Source organism: Ovis aries, chromosome 2 (assembly GCF_016772045.2).
Source record: "Ovis aries strain OAR_USU_Benz2616 breed Rambouillet chromosome 2, ARS-UI_Ramb_v3.0, whole genome shotgun sequence".
Lineage (NCBI taxonomy): Eukaryota > Metazoa > Chordata > Mammalia > Artiodactyla > Bovidae > Ovis > Ovis aries.
The window spans coordinates 73,447,415-73,474,274 of record NC_056055.1 but is presented as its reverse complement, the minus strand read 5'-3'; the positions used below and the strand labels follow the sequence as shown (position 1 = coordinate 73,474,274).

General features: G+C 37.7%; 1 protein-coding gene and 1 pseudogene across 1 annotated transcript; one reads left to right on the top strand and one right to left on the bottom strand.

The window, feature by feature from the left end:
* The first annotated feature begins 309 nt into the window (after positions 1-309).
* On the top strand, positions 310-12,680 carry INSL6 (insulin like 6). Its single transcript, XM_004004359.5, has 2 exons — positions 310-619; positions 12,337-12,680. Exons 1-2 carry the CDS (start codon positions 346-348, stop codon positions 12,678-12,680), a joined length of 618 nt encoding a protein of 205 aa, XP_004004408.1. The 5' UTR covers positions 310-345.
* Positions 11,154-25,235, bottom strand: LOC121818645 (26S proteasome regulatory subunit 10B-like; annotated as a pseudogene).
* Positions 25,236-26,860: the final 1,625 nt, after the last annotated feature.

Below are 26,860 nucleotides of genomic sequence, written 5' to 3'. Positions count from 1 at the left end.
GAGAGGGAGGCTTTATCCGTTAGCTACGGCCCCATATTTCATTTGATAAGTCTTCCTAGTGAGGGTGGGGAGAAAAACGAACCATTTTCAGGACCAACAGCTTGCCACCTGGGCGGCCTGAGGGCCCTGCAAAATTCGGAAAGCTTAGGCAGCGCCTCCACAGCGGCCCTCATCTAGACTCGAAGTTCTCGCGAGGTCTGGAAACGAAGATCAGAAGGTGCGCACCTCGCCTTGAAGTTCTCGCGAGGACCTCACACGAAGATCAGAAGGTCTCCATGTGCACGTGTGCAGTCGTGCGGGACTGGCAGTTAGAGCGCGCGGCGTACCTGGTTTAGGGGCTCAGGGATGCCGCGGTTCCTCTATCTGTGTCTCGGGCTCCTGCTGGTTCGAGTCTCCCGTGAGCTGAACGACATCAGCAGAGCCAGGAAATTGTGCGGCCGGCATCTACTGCATGAGATAGTAAAACTCTGTGGCGATGTTAGCTGGAGCCACGTTGAGAAGGAAAAGCCTTTCACCCAGCTGCTTTCCCAGGCCTCAGAAAAGGTTGAAAGCTTCATTCCTGACCGGTCAGAAAGCTCCCAAACCACTTTTCCGGTCTGGAGGAGAGCGACAAACCCAGGTGAAAATCTAAACCAAAGGCATGTTTGTTCATCTTTGTACATTTCTTATTCTCGAATTCGCTCTGCCAGCCTTTGAACTTCAGGAAGTGGAATTTGTGCCTAATATACATACACAATCTCTGTGAAGCTTTTTTTTTTTTTAATTTAACTTCGAGGAAAGAAATGCACACATGTAAAGTCTACAAACCTGTATAAGACTGCTGGAGTTTTCCAACTTTCCCTTCCCGCAGTGCCCTTGTCACCTGGCAAACTCTATTTTGTCCTTTAAAGCCTAATAGAGGTATCATCTTCCCCGGGAACTTGTGGCTCAGACAGTAAAGAACCTCCCGCCGTGCAGGAGCCGCAGGTTCAGTCCCTGAGTGGGGAATATCCCCTGGAGAAGGCCATGGCAACCCACTCCAATATTCTTGCCTGGAGAATTCCATGGACAGAGGAGCCTAGTGGGCTCCATGGGGTTGCAAAGAGTCAGATAGGACTGAAGCTGCTTGGCACACACACACACACACACACACACACACAGGAATGTATGTTTTATATGAAATGCCCAGCAGAGGGCCAAGCATAGAGTATATGCTTAATGTATATTGAATTTATACAAAATGCTTTTAAGCGGTCTTTAGGAAGAACATTTTTTGTTTTAGATCCATTCTTCTGTTTTTACATTTTTGTGGCTAATGCATTTTAGTCCCAATAGGTTTGCTGTTTTAAAACAAAGTGCACTTTATTTGTGGAGAAGGCAATGGCACCCTACTCCAGTACTCTTGCCTGGAAAATCCTATGGACGGAGGAGCCTGGTAGGCTGCAGTCCATGAGGTCACTAAGAGTTGGATACACTTTCACTTTTCACTTTCATGCACTGGAGAAAGAAATGGCAACCTACTCCAGTGTTCTTGCCTGGAGAATCCCAGGGATGGGGGAGCCTGGTGGGCTGCCGTCTATGGGGTCGCACAGAGTAGGACACAACTGACACAACTTAGCAGTAGCAGCAGCCCTTTATTTGTAAACAGTTGTCTAGAGAGTATAGTTTAAGTCACTGCCTTTTACAATAATTCAGTTATTCTGATTTGGGCAAATTTTGTGAAAGTCAAGATTCTGAAATTAAAGGAAGGAGTAGACTATCACGTCAAAAGAGAGACCCTAATATAGATGAGTAAAACAAACTAAAACATTGCCTAGCACTTTATGAGCCCTTACTCTTTTTTATTGTTTTGAAGTATAGTTGGTTTACAATATTAGTCTCTGTTGTACAGCTGGTAATTCAAAATTTCTATAGATTATATTACATTTAAAGTTATAAAATATTAGCTATATTCTGATTCTTTTTTAATGAATGAATAAAACCTATAAATTATTGATGCTACTGCTAAGTCAGTTGTGTCTGTGCTAAGTCAATCGCGTCAGTCCTGTCCGACTCTGTGCGACCCCATAGACGACAGCCCACCAGGCTCCTTCGTCCCTGGGATTCTCCAGGCAAGAATACTGGAGTGGGTTGCCATTTCCTTCCCCATATTGATGCTAAGGGAATAAAAACTTTTTTTTTTTGAAGTATAAGTTGATTTACAACATTGCATTAGTTACGGCAAAGTGACTCTGAGTCCATTCATGTTGCTGCAAATGACATCATTTCATTCTTTTTTACGGATGAGTAATATTCCGTTGCATATATATATATATATATATATATATACACCACATCTTCTTTACCCATTTGTCTCTCAATGGATGCTTAAGTTGCTTGCATGTAAATAATGCTGCTATGAACATTGGAGTGCATGTATATTTTCAAATTAGATTGTTTTTCCAGATATATACCCAGGAGTTGGATTGTTGGAACATATGGTCATTCTATTTTTAATTTTTTAAGGACCCTCTATACTGTTCTTCATATTGGTTGCACCAACTTACATTCCTACCAACAGCATAAGAAGATTCCCTTTTCTTCACACCCTCTCCAGCATTTATTATTTGTAGACTTTTTGATGATTGACATTCTGTAAGGCAATAGCTCATTGTAGTTTTGATTTTCATTTCTCTGTTAGTGATGTTGAGCACATTTTCATATGCCCATTGGCCATCTGTGTATCTTCTTTGGAGAAATACTTATTTAGTTCTGCCTAATTTTTGATTAATTTTTTAATTGAGCTATATGAGCTGTTTGTGTAATTTGGAAATTAAGTCCTTGTTGGTTGCATTAGTTGAAAATATTTTCTCCCATTCTGTAGGTTGTCTTTTTTTGTTTATGGTTTCCTTTGCTCTGCAAAAGCTTATAAGTTCAATTTGAGCTCCTTTGCTTATTTTTGGTGTTATTTCTATTGCTTTGGGAGACTGACCTAAGAAACCATTGGTATGATTTATGTCAGAATATTTTGCCTATTCTCTGTACTAGTTTTATGGTGTTATGTCTTATATTTTAAGTCTTTAAGCCATTTTTAGTTTATTTTTGTGTATAGTGTAAGGGAGTATTGTACCTTCATTGATTTGCATGGGGCTATCCAGTCTGCCCACACCACTTCCTGAAGAGACTATCTTTTCTCTGCTGTATATTCTTGTCTCCCCTGTTGAAGATCAATTGACCATTGGTGTTGGGTTTATTTCTGTTCTCTCTATTCTGTTGTTGATCCATAAGTCTGTTTTTTTGTGTCAATACCACATTTTTTGATAGCTATAGCTTTGTAGTATTGTCTGATGTATGGAAGGGTTATGCCTTCAGCTTTGTTCTTTTTCTTTAGGATTGCTTTGTCTATTCTGGGTCTTTTGTGATTCCATATAAATTTGAGGACTATTTGTCTAGTTCTGTGAAAAATGTCATGGGTCATTTGGTAGGAATTGCATTAAATCTGTAGATTTCTTCAAACCCAAGAGCACAGGCTATCTTCTTATTGCTTTGAATCGTCTTCAGTTTCCTTTATTAATGTTTTATAATTCTGAGGTTATAGGTCTTTCACTTTCTTGGTTAGGTTTATTCCTAGGTATTTTTAAAATGTGATTTTAAAAGGGATTTTTTTAACTTTCTGATAGTTCATTGTTTGTGTAAAGAAATGCAACAGATTTCTGTATATTAATATTGTAACCTGCTACCTTGCTGAATTTATCAGTTCTAGTAGTTTTTGTGTGGAGTCTTTAGGGTTTCTATGTAGAGTATCATGTAAAGACAGAAACAATAGAAAGCATCAGACTGAATCTTGATCATTTTCTATCATCAAAACCACCTACATATAAATTCACTTTATCCCGTTCTTGTAATAAAGGAATTATCTCTCACCAAACTCTCAGTTGTACTTCAGTTTAGCTGATATTCACACTTTAATGTGTATATGAATCACCTCAGGAATGCTGTTAATATACAGATTCTGATTCAGTAGGTCTGGGGTGGAGACTGAGTTTACTTTTTACAAGCTCCCGGGTAATGCCGACCCTGTTAGTTGGATGATGCTTTTTAGGTAACAAGGGACTAGTTCAGTTTTCTATTTCTTCATTATTCTTTTCTCTCACAAGTGCAAGGTGGACTTCCCCATTTTACTTCATGCCTGGTGGGCGTTCCTCTCACATCGAATGCTGTGCTCTCATTACCTATGCCATGGGTATATGTAATTTTAATTCAAAATTTTACCTTCAGACATCCAAGCTCGAGTTTATGATTGAGAATGAGTTTGGAATCCTTTTTCTTGACCAAGCAACAATAAATCCCTGGTGACCTAGTGGCTAAGACTCCATGCTCCCACTGCAGGGGGCCTGGGTTCAAACCGTGGTCAGGGGACTAGACCTCACATGCCACAACTAAGACCTGGCACAGCCAAATAAATAAAATATTTTTAAATCAACTTTAAAACTTGTAGCTGGTTAATCACTCCTTTATTTCAGGTGTTATTCACAGTACCCCAAAGGAGTAAATGTCATTAATTCAATGAGGAGAGATCTGCAGTAAAACAAGATTTATATGAAATGGAAATATATCTGATCATATTTCAGGATTGTCATACACATTAAACATGTTACTATGGGAACTATATAAAGGACAGTTTGTAAAAGTGGAAATATGTGGCAATGAAACCATGTTTTTTTAAAAATATATGGAAGAAGAAAATGAATTTAGGTTATCAATATGAATTTGTATTAGATTTTAAAGAATTCTTAATCTGTAAGGAAAGATAGAATATAATATATTAATTTCCAGTGACTAATTTATTAATAGAAGTTGAAGAGAGGCATGTATTTCCAAAAGAGAATTCCAACATAGAATATATAATTATGTCATTTCTTTTGCATGCGAATGTTGCTGAAAAGTTGATTAATTTTTATTTAGCTTATATAAGCAGAATATATTTCTGTGTTAGGTCAAATCAGTTATCAATAATTTTAATCTTCTGTTAATTTCTTTGGGTCTGACACAGGAAATAACAGTTTGGTACACTGATATTCAAAAATGTCTTCTTCAGAGCTACTCAGACATAAATTGAATTTGAGATTTGCACTTCTTGTTAATGAATCCCAAATATATGGACCATGTTGCCACAACCTATTTCAGAGTGTGGCAGCGTGAAACTAATGTCAGATTTCTAAATTCTGAGTATGGTGCTGCCTAACTCTTAGTGCTAGGTGAAATTATTGAAGTTTCATTACCAGTATTTCATAATCCATACCCCTATTCCAGTTAATGGGCTGTAGTCCCTTATTCCTGGTCTTCATCCATCTATTCTTGTTTTTTACTAGTATGAATTCCTATGTTCTTATATCCATGCCAAGAATTAAAATTATATATTTTTTAACATTTTTCAGTGTGATAGACATGAAATAAAATCTCATTTTTGTCTTAACTTGTTCTGGATTTGAGTAACTCATCATATGCATATTAGCCTTTTGGGTTCCTTTTTTTTTTTTTTTTGAAAACTTCCTATTTTTCAGAAATTTTATTTCTATATTTTGCCCATTTTTGTCAAAGCTGTCATCTTCCAGTTAATTTGTAAGACTCATTCAAAATCTAGATACAGTAATAGTTATGTTTTAAATATTGCAAATATGTCCTCCTGTCATCTATCTACTGATGTTTTTAGATAGAAAGTCTTAATTTCTATGCCATTAGACAAAAAGTATTTCACTGTATTGTTCATCCTTTTGAATGTTTTGTTTTTTTTTGTTTCTCTATTTGTTTTATAGTTTTACTTTTCTCGTTAGGTCCTTAATTCTTCTGGGGCCCATTTTTAGTTCTGTTCTGGCTAGAAATACTATCTTAATTTTCTCAAAGTCTTACTTTTCTGTACACGAGGAAGTATTTTTCTGAATACCATCTACTGAACAGTCATTCTTTTCCACTGATTGTAGAGCCACTTTTATTGTCTATTAAGTTTTTCTGAGATTCTTATTTAACTGGTCTTTTTGTTTGGCTTTGTGTTATTACTACACTGTTTTAGCCAACGTTTTCATTCTCCTCTTTCACCTGCATCAAAAGACTCTTTAGTTCCTCTTTGCTTTCTGTCACTAGGGTGGTATGATCTGCATATCTGAGGTTATTGATATTTCTCCCAGCAATCTTGATTCCAGCTTGTGATTCATCCAGCCTGGCATTTCACATGATGTACTTCACATACAAGTTAAATAAGAAAGGTGACAGTATATAGCCTTGACATACTCCATTCTCAATTTTGGACCAGTATGTTGTTCTATGTCCAGTTCTAACTGTTGTTTCTTGACCTGCATATAGGATTTTCAGGAGTCAGGTAAGATGGTCTGGTATTCCTATCTCTTTAAGAATTTTCCACAGTTTGTTTTGATCTACACAGTCAAAGGCTTTAGTATAGTCAGTGAGGCAGAAGTAGATGTTATTCTGGAATTCTCTTGCTTTTTCTGTGATCCAGTGAATGTTGGCAATTTGATCTCTGGTTTGTCTCACTTTTGTAAATCCAGCTTGTACATCTGGAAGTTCTCACTTCACGTATTGCTGAAGCCTGGCTTGGAGAATTTTGAGCATTATTTTACTAGTGTGTGAGATGAGTGCAATTGTGTGGTAGTTTGAGCATTCTTTGACATTGCCTTTCTTTGGGATTGGAATGAAAACTGACCTTTTTGGTCCTGTAACCACTGCTGAGTTTTCCAAATTTGCTGGCATATTGAGTGAGGCACTTTAACGGCATCATCTTTTAGATTTGAAATAGCTCAGCTGGAATTCCATCACCTCCACTAACTTTGTTAGTAGTAATGCTTCCTGAGGCCCACTTGAGTTCACACTCCAGGATGTCTGGCTTCAGGTGAGTGATCACACCATCATGGTTATCCAGGTCATTAAGACCTTTTTTATAGTTCTTTGTTTTTTTGCCATCTCTTAATCTCGCCTGCTTCTCTTAGGTCCTTACCATTTCTGTCTTTTATTCCCATCTTTTTCATGAAATGTTCCCTTGATATCTCTAATTTTCTTCAAGAGATCTCTAGTCTTTCCCATTCTTCTGTTTTCCTCTATTTCTTTGCATTGTTCACTAAGAAGGCTTTCTTATCTCTCCCTGCTATTCTTTGGAACTCTGCATTCAGTTGGGTATATCTTTCCCTTTCTCCTTTACCTTTCACCTCTCATCTTTTCCCAGCTATTTGTAAGGCCTTCTCAGACAACCACTTTGCCTTCTTGCATTTCTTTTTCTTGGGGATGGTTTTGGCCTGTACAATGTTATGAACCTCCATCCATAATTCTTCAGGCATGCTGTCTATCAGATCTAATCCCTTGAATCTATTTGTCACTTCTACTATATAATCATAAGAGATTGATTTAGGTTGTACCTTAATGGCCTAGTGGTTTTTCTTCCTTCAATTTAAGTCTGAATTTTGCAGTTCAGCTCATGATCTTCGCCACGGTCAGCTCTAGGTCTTGTTTTTGCTTACTGTGTAGTGCTTCTCCATCTTCAGCTGCAAAGAATATAATCAGTCCAATTTCGGTACTGACCATCTGGTGATGTCCATGTGTACAGTCCTCTTTTATGTTGTTGGAAGAGGATGTTTGCAATGGCCAGTGCATTCTCTTGGCAAAACTCTGTTTTGGCCTTGCATTCTCAAGGCCAAACTTGCCTGTTACTCCAGCTATCTCTTGACTTCCTACTTTTGCATCCCAGTCTCCTATGATGAAAGGACATCTTTTTAAGTGTGAATTCTAGAAGGTTTTGTAGGTTTTCATAGAACTGGTTGACCTCAGCTTCTTCAGCAATTGGTTGGGGCATAGACTTAGATTACTGGGATGTTGAGTGGTTTGCCTTGGAAACCAACTGAGATCATTCTGTTGTTTTTGAGATTGTACCCAAGTACTGCATTTCAGACTCTTGTTCACTATGAGGGCTCCATTCCCTCTGAGGGATTCTTGCCAACAGTAGTAGATGTAATAGTTATCTGAATTAAATTTGTCCATTCCAGTCCATTTTAGCTCACTGATTCTCAAAATGTCGATGTTCACTCTTGCCATTTCCTGTTTGACCATGTCCACTTTACCTTGATTCATGGACCTAACATCCCAGGTTTCTATGCAATATTGTTCTTTACAGTATCAGACTTTACTTTTACCACCATACGCATCCACAGCTGCGTGTTGTTTCCATTTTGGCTCAGACTTTTCATTCTTTCTGGAGTTATTTCTCCCCTCTTCTCCAGTAGCATATTGGACACTTGGGGGGGTTCATCCTTCAGTTTCATATCTTTTTGCCTTTTCATACTGTTCATGGGGTTCTCAATGCGAGAATACTGGTTTCCCATTCCCTTCTCCAGTGGACTACATTTTATCAGAACTCTCCACCTTGACCTGTCTGTCTTGGATGGCCCTGCACAACATGGCTCATAGTTTCATTGAGTTAGACAAGGGTGTGATCCATTTGATCATTTTGGTTAGTTTTCTGTGATTGTGGTTTTCATTCTGGTGGCTGTGGGACTGAAGTTCTTGTTTCATCTGTCTGCCCTCTCATGGATGAGTCTAAGAGGCTTGTGCCAGCTTTCTGATGGGAAGGCCTGCTGTGGGGAAAACTGGGTCTTGCTCTGGTGGGCAGGGCCATCCTCAGTAAATCTTTAGTCCAATTTTCTGCTGATTGGTGGGGCTATGCTCCCTCCCTGTAGTTTGGCCTGAAGCTCCCAGTCCTGGAGTCTGCAGGCGCTATAGTAGGACTGATGGCGACCTGCTGCAGTAGGAGGATGAGCATGCTGTGCCTCCCAGGACTACTGCTGCCAGTGGCCCCTGGCCCTGCCGCAGGCCACTGTCAGCCCATGTCTCCACCAGAGACTCCCAAACATTCAGAGGCAAGTCTTGCTCATGTCTCTTGTGGGGTCACTGCTCCTTTCTCCTGGGTCCTGGTGCACACAAGGTTTTTTTTGTGCCCTCCAAGAGTCTCTGTTTCCCCAGTTTGGTGGAAGTTCTGTAATCAAATCCCACAGATCTTAAAAGTCAGATGTGCTAGGATTCTTTCCCTTTGCCAGATCCCCAGGTTGGGAAGTCTGATGTGGGGCCTAGAACCTTGGCGTCAGTGTGAGAACTTCCTTGGTATAGTTGTTCTCCAGTTTGTGGGTCACCCACCTGGCAGCTCTATGATAGGGCTAATGGTGACCTCCTCCAGGAGGACCCAGGTCACACACTGTGCCTCCCAGGACTGCTGCTGCCAGTGCCCGTCCCTGCGGCCGGCCATTTCTGACCCACACCTCTGCAGGAGACCTTCAAACCCACACAGGCAGTTCTGGCTCAGTCTCTTGTGGGGGTCACTGCTCCTTTCGCCTTTTCTATTTATACTTACTCTCTTTGTGATCTGATCCAGTCTTGTGGCTCAAAAAATTATCTGTATACCTGACTCTTAACTTTCTTCAAGCAAAATTTTTTCTTCCATTCTGATAAGCATGAGGTGATATCTCACAGTGGTTTTGATTTGCATTTCCTTGATGTCTAGTGATGTTGACCATCTGCATTTCCTTTCTGAAAAAAAATGTTCATTTCTTCTGCACTCTTTTTAATTGGGTTGTTGTTTTTATTGTGGTTTTTTGATGTTGAGTTGTATGAACCTCCATTGCATCTGTATGTAGTCCTTTTTTCCCTAGTGTATTTTGTTCATTTTCATTTTTTTTCTTGATTAGTCTGGCTGAAGTTCGGTTTTATTAATCCTTTAAAAGAATCAATGTTTGGCTTTCTAAACCTTTATATTTTGTTTCTATATTTCACTTATTTCTTTCCTTACTTATTTGGGTTATCTCTGTTGCTCTTTTTCAAATTCATTGATTTGAACACTCATTTTTAATCTTTCTAATTTTCTCATGAATATAGCTTCTTTCCATTTAAGTCCCTTTCTCAATTTGACATTCATGAAAAAGCTTCCTTCTTATTGTCTGCCTTTTCTTCTTTTTTTGTGACAGATGGGGCACGTATCATCTAGGAAGCCCTTTCTTCAATCTGCCTAAAAAAAAAAAAAAAAAAAAGAGCTGCAAGTCACTCAGTTATTTCCGACTGTGAACCCATGGAGTGTAGCCCACCAGGCTCCTCTGTCTATGGAATTCTCCAGGCAAGAATATTGGAGTGGGTAGCTGTTCCCTTCTCCAGGGGATCTTCCTGACCCAGGGATGGAACGTGGGTCTCCTGTATACCAGGGAAGCCCCTGCCTAGACAACCTAATTCACTTTTCCCCTTCAGTGTACTCTGTTCATTGTGACATACTTTATTGATCACGGATTTATCCATCTTAGATGACATTATTCTTTTGCTACTTTAGAAGAGATTAATATTTATCCTAAAGGTTTACTATTCCACATTTCATCGTAAGCATTTTTTAAATCAAAGTTGTTATATTCTAATAGGACTCTTAACTTCAAGAGGCAGAAGTTCTCTTAAATATCCTCAAGAAAAAAAAACTGAGGATAGTTATTATAGGAAGAGGATCTGTAAATGGACCTAGAAAGGCTCTGGAAAGCCTAAGGAATCATGTCAATGCCTAAAAATCATCTTTCTCTGAATCTTTTCTAATAACTTTAGCTTTCATGATATGCTTCATAGTATCCTTTCAGTTTTGTTTCTAACTCATCTTGTTCTCATTACTTCTTAGTTCTAATTTCAACAAGTGAAGTGAAGTCCCTCAGTCATGTCTGACTCTTTGCGATCATGACTGTAGCCCACCATGCTCCTCCATCCATGGGATTTTCCAGGCAAGAGTACTGGAGTGGGTTGCCATTTCCTTCTACAGGGGATCTTCCAAACTCAGGTCTCCTGCATTGCAGGCAGACACTTTACCATCTGAGCCACCAGGGAAACCCAATTTCAACAAGAGGAAATCTTATTGAGCAAACTTATTTTTCACAGGGCATGGATTGTTGGCCACTGTAGTAGATGGTTTCTTTGGGGTCAGTTGCCAACCTCCTGTCTGTTTCTTTGGGGTCAGGTGCCAATCTCCTGTCTTTTAACTGTGGGTATAGGATGAAGTCACATGGTTCAGAACATGACTGCCTAAGGGCTGACTCAACAGCAGTGGCTAGAGGCAATATATCCCTCAAAAGGAACTATAGATGGGCAAGGGCAATGATGGAAATTCAACAAGCCTTCAATTAATTACCTTCTGGTGTTATTTTAATTTCTTATAAGTAATATTGAGTAAGAACAGTGTAACATTAACAATTCACTAAGCATATCACACTTCTCCATTTCTTTATATTTCAACAGAATGGCTTCTCTAACCACTTAGTTATAAAATATGCATAAAATCAAGTAACTCAATTACAAATGGGCAAAAATTTGAATATACATTTCTACAAGGAGGATATACAATAAGGACATGAAAAATGCTCAACATCATTAGTTGCAAGATCATTACATCTCAAAACGATAATGGGATTCCACTTCACATCCGTTAGGATGGCTATCATCAAAAAATGGAAAATATAAAATGTTGGTCAAGATGTATAGCAGTTGGAAGCCTAGTGTATCGGTGGGATTGTAAAATGGTGTAGCCACTGTGGAAAACTGGCAGTTCCTAAAAAAGTAAACAAATTTACCATATGATCCAGCGGTTCTACTCCTAGGTATATACCTAAGAGAACTGAAAATGTGTTCACACAAAAACATATATGTGGATGTTCTGAGCAGTGTTATTCTTAATAGTCAAAAAGTAGAAAGAACCCACCTATTCATCAACTGATAAACAGGTAAATAAAATGTGATATATCCATACAATGGAAAATTATTCAGCCATAAAAAGAATAAAGTACTGGCAGACAAGCTGCAACATGACTGAACCTCGAAAATATGCTCAGTGAAAAAAACAGACACAAATGACCGTATATGGTTATGTTTTAGGCAGATCTATAGAAATATAAAGTAGATTCGTAGGTACCAGGGGCTGAAAGAAGAGGAAAATGAGAGTGACTCCTAATGGGGGGAGGTTTCTTTTGGGGATGATAGAAATGTTCTGGAATTGGTAGTGGTGATGTTTGTGCAACCTTGTGAATATACTAATTGTATACTTTAAAATGCTTAATTTTATGGCATATGAATTATAGCTCAAAAAATGTTTTCTGAATAAAAGTGTGCAAAGGTTTCTAGGCCTTTTTATAGGAAAACATTACAATTGTTTTCGTTTAAAATATACATTGCTTTTGAATAACCATTTTACTAGTTAAAATGTGATTACTTGTGTTTCAGAATTAGCTGGCTTTAGTGTTACAGCATTATGATTAAATTTTCAGCTAAAGGAAGATTTTAATAAAGGATTTATTTCTTGTCTCTCAACAGTTCCTACTTCTGCCTCTCAGGAAGAAGCAATAAACAATATGAAGGTGCAGTCACTGCCTGAGTATCAGTATAAAAAGGCCAACTTGCCTTTTAAGACAAGACAGGAGGACTCTTCCTCATCACAAGATATCAGTCCATATATTCATGAGATTATAGAATTTCAGAAGAAAAATACAAACAAAATCAAAACCTTAAGCAATTTGTTTTGGGGGAATCATCCCCAAAGAAAACGCAGAGGATACTCAGAAAAATGTTGTCAGAAGGGATGTACAAAAGAAGAACTTATTATTGCATGCCTTCCATATATTGATTATGAAAACTTAAGGAAGCGTCAGCAGTTGTGACTGAGATATACTAACCATCATGAGACTTACACTAACTTAATAAAAAGCTTAATATATTTTACTGATTATTTTTTTGGTGATTGTCCTTCTAGTTTCTCTGCTGTGACCAGCATCTGGATTTGTAAGCATTTAACAATACTTTGGAGAAGGCGATGGCACCCCACTCTAGTGCTCTTGCCTGGAAACTCCCATGGACAGAGGAGCCTGGTGGGCTGCAGTCCATGGGGTCGCAAACAGTCAGATGCAACTGAGCGACTTCACTTTCACTTTTCACTTTCATGCATTGGAGAAGGAACTGGCAACCCACTCCAGTGTTCTTGCCTGGAAAATCCCAGGGACGGGGGAGCCTGGTGGGCTGCTGTCCATGGGGTCGCACAGAGTCGGACACAACTGAAACAACTTAGCAGCAGCAGCAGCAGCAATACTTTGTGGTGGTCATACAACTTAGTATTTTCTTTGGTGTTCTATTTTTCTATATTTTTATATTTGAAGATATTACTGGAGGTGGCATGATCTATGCAGACATCTAAGGATTACCTGCTTATTCTTATTTATGGTTTTGAAACAAGTAGCATTTAAATGGATTACAGAATGTTCTGCATTCCATGTGTATGATATACTGACTGGTGCCCATTACTATTAGGCTCACTCTAGTATGCCAATACATCTGTCCTACTGACTTAAAATAGCTAACCAACTACCCCTAGTAGCTCTCACACATTTTTAGTAGGTACAGTTTTAATTCTTTGTATAGTAACTGGTAAGTCTTTTCACAGTTTCTATTGAGGACATAGTTCAGTGACTTTCTTGAGGTTGTAATCTCTCTCCAAGATCCCCCGTCTTTGCTTTGAAGGTACTGATACAATGTGAAGTCTTATTCAGGCTTGGTCAGAATAGAGTGCAGTGTCGGTATCACCTGGGAACGTGTTAGAAATGCAGTTCTAAGGTCCTCTCCCAGACCTACTGAATTAGAACTCTGGGTATGGGGCTCTTTGGTCTGCATTTTTACAGGCCTTCTGAGTCATTCTGAAGTAGGTTAAAGGTTGACAATCACTGTTAACATTCACAGTGTGAATGTTGTAGAAATTCTATTTATGTACTTGCATGTCTTAACTCAATATAGGTAAGTTTTTGGTTATGTTTCTCCACTTTATGTCCATATGAGAAAATCTTTTAATGCCACAAATTAGAGCAAAGCTTATACAAAGAACCCAAAGTGAAATTCCTATTTTCTGCCATTAATTAGGGGGTATCATTTGAAATGTTATTCTAGTTTCTTTCCCAAATATGCACTATAATGTTCTTTTCAATTAAAATTTTAAATTCCTATTTGGCTCTGTTATTTTTTAGAACCAAAGCTCTTTTCCACGTGTATCTGTTATATTCACTTACAGTGCATTAATAGATACAATTTTTTTAAACCAGTTCCAGGGTACAGCATTCACTTTAATTTTTTTAAGTATAGTCACTTGTTTTGATACAAAATGATAGATTATATCATATCACGGCTGAGTGATAGAGTAAGTTGGCTGGGTGTTTGATGAAACTCCATTGAGAGTAAGCCAAAATACAGTGATACACTTGAACTAGTTTGAAGAAGTATGGGTCTGTACTTGTAGTTTAAGAATAAAAATGGAGTTTTACTAGCTTCCTAATATATATATATCCAAAATGTCAATTAGAAAATTATGAGATTTACCAAGTATGTTATCTGCCTAGCTATATACTTACCTACATACTTTAACAATTTTTATGCTAGGGTATATTTAATTAGCTTCTTAGCTTAATGCCTGTCTCTTAATATCTGTAATTGTATTAACAATGATTTTGTTAATTTAGATAGAACACTCATATTTTCCTTACGGACTCCTTAGGGCAATCCTGAAGTAGGAAGAAAAATGAATGAAAGCTGAGGTACCTTAATATTATGCAGCCTCTTGAGGCTCCTTCATGTTAAGTTACTTGCTAGTTAGGGGTAGAGCTGGATCAAGATTTTAGTTCTAGCATCTTGTTCAATGTTCCTGATGTCAAGATCATGAGCAGAAATTATCCATATGTTTTGTCTGGAGTTCATTTATTTGGCCCCTACTTTGTTTTGTTTGCATCTGTGTTGGTTAATAATTGCCCCATTTCTGCACACTTGGTAAGAATGTATATTTTGCTATATGTATATGCTGCTGTTTGTGGAGTAGTTTATAAATGTCAGTTGAAGTTGGTTGATTGTGTTGCTCTCAGAGTTCTGTATCTTTACTGATCTTGCTTTTTTTTCTGTCAATTAGAGAAAAGTACTGAAATATCTATAATTTTACACTTGTCTATTTGTTCTTTTAGCTCATTTATTTATGCTTCATGCATTTAAAAATTACTGTGTGCATGTTGTATCTATCATCTACTGAATTAATAGTTCCATTATTGTGTCTCCCTTTATCACTGGTAATATTCCTGATACTAATATAGCAACTTCAGCTTTCTTATGATTAGTGTTTCCATCATATATTATTTTTTACCTTTTTATTCTTAATTTCTTTTCATCTTTATATTTAAATTGGTTCCTTGTAAACAGCGTGTAGTTGGTTCTTGCTTTTTGAGTTTGACAATAATATGCCTTTTATTTGGAAGTTTAGATCATTGATTAATGTAATTATCAATATGGTATGGATTTAATTATCCATATGGTTTGGATTTAAATCTATACTTCTGCTATTATCCTATGTGATTTCTGTTCTTTTTTTCCCTTGCATTCTGTTGGGTTGAAACCTTTTAAAATTTCATTTTATCTTGTTGGTTACTTTGCTATTTCTTAAAATTTGATACAATATACATCTTTATTACAGATTCCTTCAAATATTTTATCACTTCACATGCAGTTTAAGGCCTTGTCAACACAATACTTCTATTTACCCCTCCTGTCTTTTCTGCTATTTGTGTTTATATATTTAATTTCTATATGTTATAAACTATACATTTTTATTACTTTAACTTCTGTTATAAGCTATACATTTTTATTATTTTATTTTCAAGTTTTTTTAATTCATACAATTTTAATGAGATTATTGCTATTGCATACATTTTCAACTGATTTTTATGTTAAACCAGTGTCATGTAACTGTCAAAACCATGTAGTCCAATTTAAGTTCAGCTTAAAATTAGCCACTTCTGATTGTTTTCATAAAGTTTTTCTACACTACAAACTCATATCAGCATGAATTATAAACATACCTGCATCAGTGCAAACATTTCTCAGGTCCGCTCTGTTAAAGCTCTCTGAAAGCTTCACGAGTACTTCTAAATAACCTGTTTTATCATGGTACCTTCATAGATTTTCAGTATATCTAATATTGCTTATAAATATATATATATATATATTTATTTAATTTACCTGGAGACAGCAAAACAGGATTCACTGTGCTTGTCTGTAGCCATGATCATTTTAACTCTATGCAGAGTATCATACCCATCCATTTGAGTAACTCCATTAAAGTCCTCTGAACCTATCAATCAGGTGAAGTACTTTCAGAAAGCTAATACTCACAATGACATCTGTTTTCTTCATAAAAATGATGCATGGCTGATAATCTCTGGCATACTGAAACAGTTCTCTGATCAAATGAGCACTTTCACCAATGTACTTGTCTATAGCAGAGCTAGATACATTTAGGAAATTGTAGTCCGGCTGGCTAACGGCTCTTGCTATTAGTGTTTTCCCTGTAACTGGCTATTCATACAACAGCCTTTTAGCCATACTGCCATTACACTGGAATAATTCTAGGTTTGTAGGAGGTAGTTCTTTCACCTCTGTCAAGTTGATAATCTGTTCTGATAACAGCCCAGTCTCAGAAAAAAAGAAGTATTACCTGTGTCCTTATGAAACATGCTATAAAACAGTGAATCTTGGCAAATGTGTATTCATACCCAAGGCAGCTTTTGTTCCTGGCTTCAATTAACTTTTTTCAGGCTACAAGGACAACTCAAAACATACCTTGATCCATTTATAGCTTTAACAGTGAATTTTTGAATCAATATCTTAAGTACTTTACCCACAATCTTTCTACATTTGGGTGACTCGAAGTCCTTCAGATCATTTTCAGACTTCTCATTACTGATTGGTGGTGGTGGTGGTGTAGTCACCAAGTTGTGTCTGACTCTTGTGACCCCAAGGACTGTAGCCTGCCAGGTCCCTTTGTCCATGGGATTCTCCAGGCAAGAATATGGGAGTGGGTTGCCATTTCTTTCTCTAGGGGATCTTCCAGACCCAGGGATCAAACCCAGGTCTCCTGCACTGCAAGCAGATTCTTTCCCAAGTAACTGCGAGGGAAGCATACTGATTGGTAGGGTCTTTTCATTGTTTCCTTAACGGTTTAAGACAGCTATTGTCTTGTGTTCCAGCACTTTCCTGCGCGTGATAGTCTTGAAGTTTATTATCTCTGTGGTCTACCGTGATGAGATGCCATCACTCATAAGGAATGCCAAGAATGGCTGGGCCAATGAGGTGGGGAACAAGATGGGATGAAGAGCAGAGCAGCACTGGAAGGTGGGGGCCAGATGATCCTGCCCATTTCAGTTTTGTATTCTCCCTCACATTCATCATCTATCAGTCTTTATTCCTTTATTGTCGAATCAAGTTACCATGTGGTACATAACTGTGTCTGATTATCTTCCTTCATTACAAATAGCTGAGAAAAGAAAAGTGAAAGGCAAACAAGAAAGGGAAACATATACTCAACTGAATGCAGAGTTCCAGAGAATAGCATGGAGAGGTAAAGCCTTCTTAAGTTAACAATGCAAGAAAACAGAGGAAAATAATAGACTGGGAAAGACTAGAGACCACTTCAAGAAAACTAGAGATACCAAGCGAATATTTCATACAAAGATACAATAAAGGACAGAAATGGCAAGGACCTAACAAAAGCAGAAGAGATTAAGAAGAGGTGGCAAGAATACACAAGAACTGTACAAAAAAAAAAAAAAAAAAAAGATCTTAGTGACCCAGATGATAGTGTGGTCACTCATCTAGAGCCAGACATCCTGGAGCATGAAGTCAAGTGGGCCTTAAAAAAAAAAGCACTACAAACAAAGCTAGTGGAGATGATGGAATTCCAGCTGAGCTATTTCAAATCCTAAAAGATGATACTGTTATTTGGAAAACTCAGCAGTGGCCACAGGACTGGAAAAGGTCAGTTTTCATTCCAATCCCAAAGAAAGGCAATGGCAAAGAAAGTTCAAATTACTGTACAATTGTACTCATTTCACACGCTAGCAAATTAATGCTCAAAATTCTTCAAGCTAGGCTTCAGCAGTACGTGAACCAAGAACTTCCAGATGTACAAGCTGGATTTACAAAAGGGAGAGGAACCAGAGATCAAATTGCCAACATATGTTGGATCATAGAAAAAGCAAGAGAATTCCAGGAAAAAACATCTACTTCAGCTTCATTGACTATGCTAAAGCTTTTGACTGTGTGGATCACAACAAACTGGAAAATTCCTAAAGAGATGGGAATACCAGACCACTTTACCTGTCTCCTAAGAAACCTGTATGCAGGTCAAGAAGCAAATCAGAATCAGACATGGAACAACGGACTGGTTCAAAGTTGGGAAAGGAGTACATCAAGGCAGTATATCATCACGCTTATTTAACTTATATGCACAGTTCATCATGTGAAATGCCAGGCTGGATGAATCATGAGCTGGAATCAAGGTTACTGGGACAGAAAACAACCTCAGATATGCAGATACTACCACCCTAATGGCAGCAAGCAAAGAGGAACTAAAAAGCCTCTTGATGAAGTTGAAAGAGAAGAGTGAAAAAACTGGCTTTAAAACTCAATGTTCAACAAACTAAGGTCATGACATCCAGTCCCATCACTTCATAGCAAATAGATGGTGATAAAGTGGCAACAGTGGCAGATTTTACTTTCTCAGGCTCCAAAATCACTGCAGACGGTGATTGCAGCCATGAAATTAAAAGACGCTTGCTCCTTGGAAGAAAAGCTATGACAAACTTAGAATATTAAAAAGCAGAAACATCACTTGGCCGACAAAAGTCCGGATAGACAGAGCTATGGTTTTTCCAGTAGGCATGTACAGGTATAAGAGTTGGACCATAAAGAAGGCTTGGCCCAAAGAATTTCTGCTTTTGAACTGTGGTGTTGGAGAAGACTTGAGATTTCCTTGGACAGTAAGGCGATCAAACCAGTCAATCTGAAAGGAAATCAACCTTGAATATTCATTGGAAGCACTGATGCTAAAGCTGCAATACTTTAGCCACCTGATGCGAAGAGCAGACTCATTGGAAAAGACCCTGATGCTGGGAAAGACTGAAAGCAAAAGAGAAAGGGGTGGTAGAGGATGAGATTGTTAGATAGCATCACTGACTCTATGAACATGAGTTTGAGCAAACTCTGGAGATAGTGAAGGACAGGGAAGCCTGGTGTGTTGCAGTCCGTGGGGTTGCAAAGAGTCAGACATGACTTAGCAAGTGAACATTATTTCTTGAAGTAAAAATAATGATGAATTCTCTTGTTTTCCTTACCCTACTGGACTGCTCTTTGTCTTTTCTTGCTCAGTCTTCATCCTCAGTCTAACCTTTAAATGTTAAGATTGTCTCAGGTCCTGATTCTCTACTTGCTATTTTTATCTAACACTTCCTTAGTTAGCTTAACTATATCCACTATTTTAAATGACTACCTGTGTAACATTTCTGGGTTTTCCTTCTACTTCGATATCTATTAGGCATCTCAGATTTAATATCTCCAAAGTGGAATTCTGGTTTAAACTCCATCTAGTTGCTTTGTTCTTCTCTTATCCTTTCCATCCAAACCACAATAGCATACTGACTTCTTTCCATTTCTGTCCCCATCTCTCCAGTCCAAGCTGCAACATACTTTGAGGGAATGAATGGTGGTTAAACCAGTTAGGCAGTGTTTCCAGCACTGGAGCCTACAGGATGTTATCTTGGTACTATAGACCCAGGCAAAATACTTGTCTCCCCCAAGAGTTCTGGTAGATGAACATTCCCTGATGTTTCCAACACCAGTTTTTATTACCCCAGGGAGAGTCACAGCCGTCCCTGCTTTCCCAGACCACTGCTGAACAACAGATCAGCAGTTAAGTCTGGCCTAGGCACCTATGAAGTCACTGCTTTTGCCCTGAGTTCTGGTGAACATGAAACCTTGTGTTCGCCCTCCTGGCAGCTGCTACACCTGCTCCTTCCTATTCAGCTCACAGTCATATTGTACCTTCCCAAGCTTTTTTTTTTTCCTTTAAGTTCATTTACTTTTCAACTTTCATTATCTAGCAAAAGGCATTATCATCACTTACGTTGTTCTTTCTACAAAGACTTGTTTTCTACATTTTATCAAACTGTTGTGCACTTTTAGGGTATTTTTTTTTTTTACTGAGGGACAGAAAGTGACAGTCCAACTAAAAATATGTTCAAATAATTTTCACTGGAAACTGAAATGATTTTGTCATCTTGCCATCCGAGAAATATAATCATGGATCACTGAAGAAAGCATATCTAGTTTATGGCTGCTTTATATGTATGCTGCCAAAGCTGTGAAAGGCAGCATAGTGAAGCGATTATAAACTCAGGCAAACTCTTGGAGTCAGACTGCCTAAATTCAAACTCTAACATCCCTTCTTTCTCCACTTTCTAAATTTATTGTATCTTGCTAAATGTCAGTGTCTACATATTTAAAGCAAGAAAAACAATGGTATCTACCTCAGAGAGTTGTGTGGATAAAATGAGATAACTATCCAAGAGGATACTGGACGTGAAATGAAGTGTTAGTTGCTCAGTTGTGTCAGACTCTCTGCATCCTCACGGACTGTAGCCTGCTAGGCTCCTCCATCCATGGAATTCTCCAGGTAAGAATACTTGAGTGGGTAGCCATTTCCTTCTCCAGGGGATCTTCCCAATCCAGGGATTGAACCTGGGTCTCCTGCATTACAGGCAGATTCTTTACCCTCTGAGCCACCAGGGAAGCCCTACCTGTACCCTAAATACAGTCTACAGATTTAATGTAATACCATTCAAAATCCTCATGATTTTTTTTCCCAGAAATAGAAAACCCATTCTAAACCTCATATGCAGTTTCAAGGAACACCAAATAGCCAAAACAATTTGTACAAAGAACAACAAAATTGGAAGCCTCACACTTCATGACTGCAAAACTTACAATAAAAGCTACAGTAATCAGAACAGTGTGATACTGGCATAAAGACAAACATATAAACTAATAGCATATAACAGAGAACTCAGAAATACACTCTAATGTATACAGTCAAACACGTTTCAACAAAGGTATCCCAAAGTCATTTGGTAGAAGAAAGATACCCTTTTCAAGAAGTGGTGCTGGAAAAACTAGAAATCTACACGCAAAAAATAAATAAATATAGATAGATAGATAGATAGATAGATACTATCTTTCAACATATAGAAAAATTATGGACCAAAGACCTAAATGTTAAGAGTTAAAGGTATAAAACATGTACACCCCCATGTTCATCACAGCACTGTTTATAATAGCCAGGACATGGAAACAACCTAGATGTCCATCAGCAGACGAATGGGTAAGAAAGCTGTGGTACATATACACAATGGAGTATTACTCAGCCATTAAAAATACATTTGAATCAGTTCTAATGAGATGGATGAAACTGGAGCCGATTATACAGAGTGAAGTAAGCCAGAAAGAAAAACACCAATACAGTATACTAACACATATATATGGAATTTAGAAAGATGGTAATGATGACCCTGTATGTGAGACAGCAAAAGAGACACAGATGTATAGAGCGGACTTTTGGACTCTGAGGGAGAGGGAGAGGGTGGGAGGATTTGGGAGAATGGCATTGAAACATGTATACTATCATGTAAGAAATGAATCGCCAGTCTATGTTCGATGCAGCTTGGGGCTGGTGCACGGGGATGATCCAGAGAGATGATATGGGGTGGGAGGTGGGAGGGGGGTTCATGTTTGGGAACTCATGTACACCCATGGTGGATTCATGTCAATGTATGGCAAAACTAATACAGTATTGTAAAGTAAAATAAAGTAAAAAAAAAAAAAAAAACCTTATGAAGTTTTTCCCCAGTGTTTTCTTCTGACAATGGATTTGGCAATGATTTCTGGAATATGACACTGAAAGTAAAAGTAAATAAACTGGAAAATATCAAAATTTTTAACTTTTGTGCATAAGATACAATGAACAGAATAAAATGGCAATCCACAGAATGGGAATAATATCTAAAATTAAATATGTGATAAGGGGTTAATATCCAGAATATTGAAAGAACTTCTACAACTAAAAAAATGAACCCAATCTTAAAATGGACAAAGGACTTAAATAGACATTTCTCCAAAGATAAACAAGTGACCAATAAAATTACATATTAAAAGATACTTAAGATCATGAGGTGGATAAAACTGGAGCCTATTATACTGAGTGATATAAGTCAGGAAGAAAAACAATACCTTATATTAATGCATATATATGGAATTTAGAAAGATGGTAATGATGACCTTATATGCAAGACAGCAGGAGACACAGATGTAAAGAATAGACTTTTGGACTCTATGGGAGAAGGCAAGCGTAGGAAGATTTGAGAGAACAGCATTAAAACATGTATCTTACCATATGTGAGACAGATGACCAGTCCAAGTTCAATGCATGTAACCGGGCACTCAATGCCAGTGCACTGGGACAACCCAGAGGGATGGGCTGGGGAGGAGGTGGGAGGGGGGTTGAGGACAGGGGGACACATGTACACCCGTGGCTGACTCATGCCAATGAATGGCAAAAACTGCCAGAATATTGTAAAGTAATTGGCCTCCAATTAAAATAAATCATTTAGAAAAGATCACTAGTCACTAGTGAAATGCAAATGAAAACCACATTAAATAACATCACAACCATTACAATGGATATCACAGAATGTAGAAAGCTGTAGCATTTTTCAAAGATGAATGCTTTGACTTCTAGGTAAATTTCATAGAATAGATATGATCTTCATTTGGTGGTGTTAGTTTCTTTACTATTTCCGTGTAGAAATTCTGTTTTTCAATATTTTATTTTTACTATTTATTTTGGCTGTTCAGTTCAGTCGCTCAGTCTTGCCCAACTCTTTGCAACCCCATGAACTGCAGCACACCAGGCTTCCCTGTCCACCACCAACTCCTGGAGCTTACTCAAACTTATGTCCATCAAACTGATGCCATCCAACCATCTCATCCTCTGTCATCCCCTTCCCTTCCCACCTTCAATTTTTCCCAGCATCAGGGTCTTTCCAGTGAGTCAGTTCTTTGCATCATGTGGCCAAAGAATTGGAGTTTCAGCTTCAGCATCAGTCCTTCCAATGAATATTCAGGACTAATCTCCTTTAGGATGGACTGGTTGAATCTCCTTGCAGTCCAAGGGACTCTCAAGCATCTTCTCCAACATCATAGTTCAAAAGCATCAATTCTTTGGTGCTCAGCTTTCTTTATGGTCCAACTCTCACATCCACACATGACTACTGGAAAAACCATAGCTTTGACTAGACAGACCTTTGTTGGCAAAATAATGTCTCTGCTTTTTAATATGCTGTCTAGGCCGGTCATAGCTTTTCTTCCAAGCAGCAAGCATCTTTTAATTTCATGGCTGTAGTCACCATCTGCAGTGATTTGGGAGTCTAAGAAAATAATGTCACTGTTTTCATTGTTTCCCCATCTATTTGCCATGAAGTGATGGGACCAGATGCCATGATCTTAGTTTTCTGAATGTCGAGTTTTTTTAAATTTTGGCTGTACAGGGTCTTAGTTGCAGCACGTGAGATCTTTGGTCTCTGTTGGGACATGCGGAATCATTTAGTTGTGGCCTGTAGGATCTTTTGTTGTGACCTGAGAACTCATTTGCAGCCTGTGGGATCTAGTTTCCTGACTATGGAGCATCCTAGGTCCCCTGCATTGGGAGCAGAGAGTCTTAGCCACTGGAGCACCAGGGAAGTCCCTATTCTGCCTTTAATATACGGTAATATGACATGGTTTTAATATCTATTATCTCCTTTTATGATCAAGAAGAAAAACTGCTAATACCCTGCATATCATTAAGATACCCTAAATTTTTTGAGACAATTATATATTAACTGATTTTTGTGAAATGTAAAATCAAAGACAACAAAATGGTTCTCATGGAGGTACTCCATTGAAGAAGCCTCGATTTTTCCCTCTATGAAGGAAAACCTTTAAATTCTAGAGAGATTAAAATTAGGTGACTTTACCAACTAATTTTTCTTAGTTCAAATACACTATTTAGTATATTTTGGAGAAGGACATGGCAACCCACTCCAGTACTCCTGCCTAGAGAATTCCATGGACAGAGGGGACTGGTGGGCTGCTATCTATGGGGCTGCAGAGAGTTGGACATGACTGAAGCAACTTAGCATGCATGCATGCATGCTTAAAGATCCAATATACTCAGTGTTCTCACACTGACATATCTTCCCTTTCTTACTGAAGGCATTTCTCAGGTAGTACTGGTTTGGCCCATGTCTACATGAGTACACTTAAGAGCAGTGTTTCTCAACATTCTTTTCATTATCCCCAGTATCTACAAAGAACTTTTTAGTCATTTTCTCCTAGTCTCTTCCACCATGAGAATTTTATATTACTGCCTATCTACTTATGTCCTGTATTTCTGTGCTTTATACATTAAAAAGTAAGGGGTTTTTGGTCACTGTTCACCCCTGAGAGTTGGTATCAATTCTGCTGAAAAAGCATGCTCTAAAAAGAAGTTTATATATGAAATTCCAACTCTCATATTAGGCCCAGGCCCAAGATTTTCTTTTTATGGACCCTTTATATTTGGGGCCACACCAGATTCCCTAAAACCATCATGATTAGGGCTGGTATCTGAAAGTTGCAGCAGAACTGAAAGCTTAAATCTCTTGGTTTTGTCTGTATGTTTATTTAACATGGAATTATAAGCTGAAATATCATCAGGATTGACCCTCACATAAGATTACTCAGAACTCCTTTGTCTATATCCATAACTGCATATCTACTCTTCTTTATTCTCAACACATGAAAGGGATTTAGGATTTTATCAAGAGGTGATGTCTTCATTACTGCAACCATTAATTTGAATTATCTGATGCAAATTTAAAGTCGCAGGGAGCCTGCACGTGTCAGTATTGGTGAGTGTATATGTAGGAAGGTCTGAAGGGGAATACAATGTGGATATGATCTTTTATTTTTTAAGTTCAGAAAAGAAAAATGACTCTACTAAGAATCTGAAAATTAAGTGCCCACGTTGGAGCAGCTGTAAAAAAATGGCCCAGGTAACTGCTAGAGCCATAATACTTTGGCATTTGACTGAGCTACTCATCCTCTAAACTTTGTCAACTAGAAATTGGCACTTGCCATCTACTTCTACAAAGACTAAATCATGTGCTGCTGCAGCTGCTTATTTTCAACACCCCCTTAAAGGAGTTTAGGATGGAGAGCAGAAATGAGGCACACTGTGCTGGGGGGGAAACTGGCAGGACAGGTCTTCAGTTAGATATTTTTGGGAGCAGATTTTATGAGCCCAATTCTTGAATCTCCTATCTAGGAAAGCACTAAAATCCTTCATGATGTCAACTGCTCATGACTAGCAGAAACTTTCTAAAAAAAAAAAAAAGTGCTTGATCTGCATGTATCCCCCTTCACCAAAATCACATATATACTGACCTTCTTCCCCCCTGCCTCTTTGGAACAATTTCTTAGAGCTGTCTGAGATACTGTTTCCTGGGTCCTCATTTTGCCCCAAACAAAATTTAACTTGTAACTCTCACGTTGTGCAGTTTTTTTTTTAAGTCAACACCTTCTACATTTATTATAGTAATCCTAAAATAAGAGAAATTCAAGATGTTAGAAAAAATTCCCATTAAATGCAAGTTTGAGATCTGACAGAATCTAGCAATCTCCTTTCCCCCTTACCACATACATTGCTCCTTAGGTCTCAGATTTGCAAACCATTATTAGGAGAAAGATTGTCCTCTACAGTAATCTCAGTTTTTGGAGTTTTATTCCTCTATAATAGTAAATTGGGAAGTAAATGGGGCCACCTTAAGGAATTATAATGATATACTCAGGGTTTAGAATTCAACGTTTATCAAAGTCCTTCAATAAAAAGCTAAGATTTTGTTTCAATTTTTTAAATCACCAATACCCTTACTATATTATCAAGAATTCCTATTCAGTAAGTTACATAATAATGTTACAAAACTAATAACAGAAAGGAAAAGAAGTGGTATCAGGGGATTCATGCTGTACTCAAACTTACTGATAGAAACAAGTATTTAAAACATTTTTTTAAAGAAGGAAAGAAAGAAAACAACATTCTGGCAGAATTTGTAGGAAATAGTGACTATTTTTGTTTTTAAAATGCTTTGTGAACAGTAGACAATAATTTCTACCATTCAACAGAAACTACATTAGATTTGTCATTTAGATCTGGGCTACCTGCAGCTTGCAGTCAAGGGCTTAGCTACCTGGGTTATGAAGATTAAAAGTATTTTAATCAGTATTGTTGGAGAATTCAGTTACTTGTTCTTAAGAATCAAGATTCTGCAAACAACTTTCTTTTCCTTCTTCTCCAACCAAAATTATTCCAACAACTTAAATGTTACTAAGGACATAAAATAAAATTTGTTCTTATATACTTAAAATTTGGGATAGTTATAAAGGTTTACAGCAATCTTCAACAAATTATGCAGAAGAATAATGTATCATGTGTATTTCAAGTTGTTGAAGTTGAAAAAATTTCAAGTATTTTAATAATTGTTAAGTTTATGTGTTTAGGTTTGTATTTCTCATTTTATTTTTATTTTCTATAGTGTCTATGATTTTTTTGCTAATATTTTTAGTTTCAGTTAATAAAGTCCAACTCACAAACTTATATTCAATACTACTAGAAAACTCATGCTTTGAGATTCATATTTTTCCAAGAGTTTGAAACACTCAAACTTTTTCATTAAAAATACTACCTACTTAATTATTTCTTTGTGTGTGGGAAGTACCTAAACATTTTCAACTATGTTCTTGAAAGGATAACTGATAAAACTTTCTGTTGTATACTTCCATTTGTGTCTTCAGTATACTTGAATCTGATAATGTCTTATCATCTGCAACTAATAAGTTCCTATCCAGCTGCCTC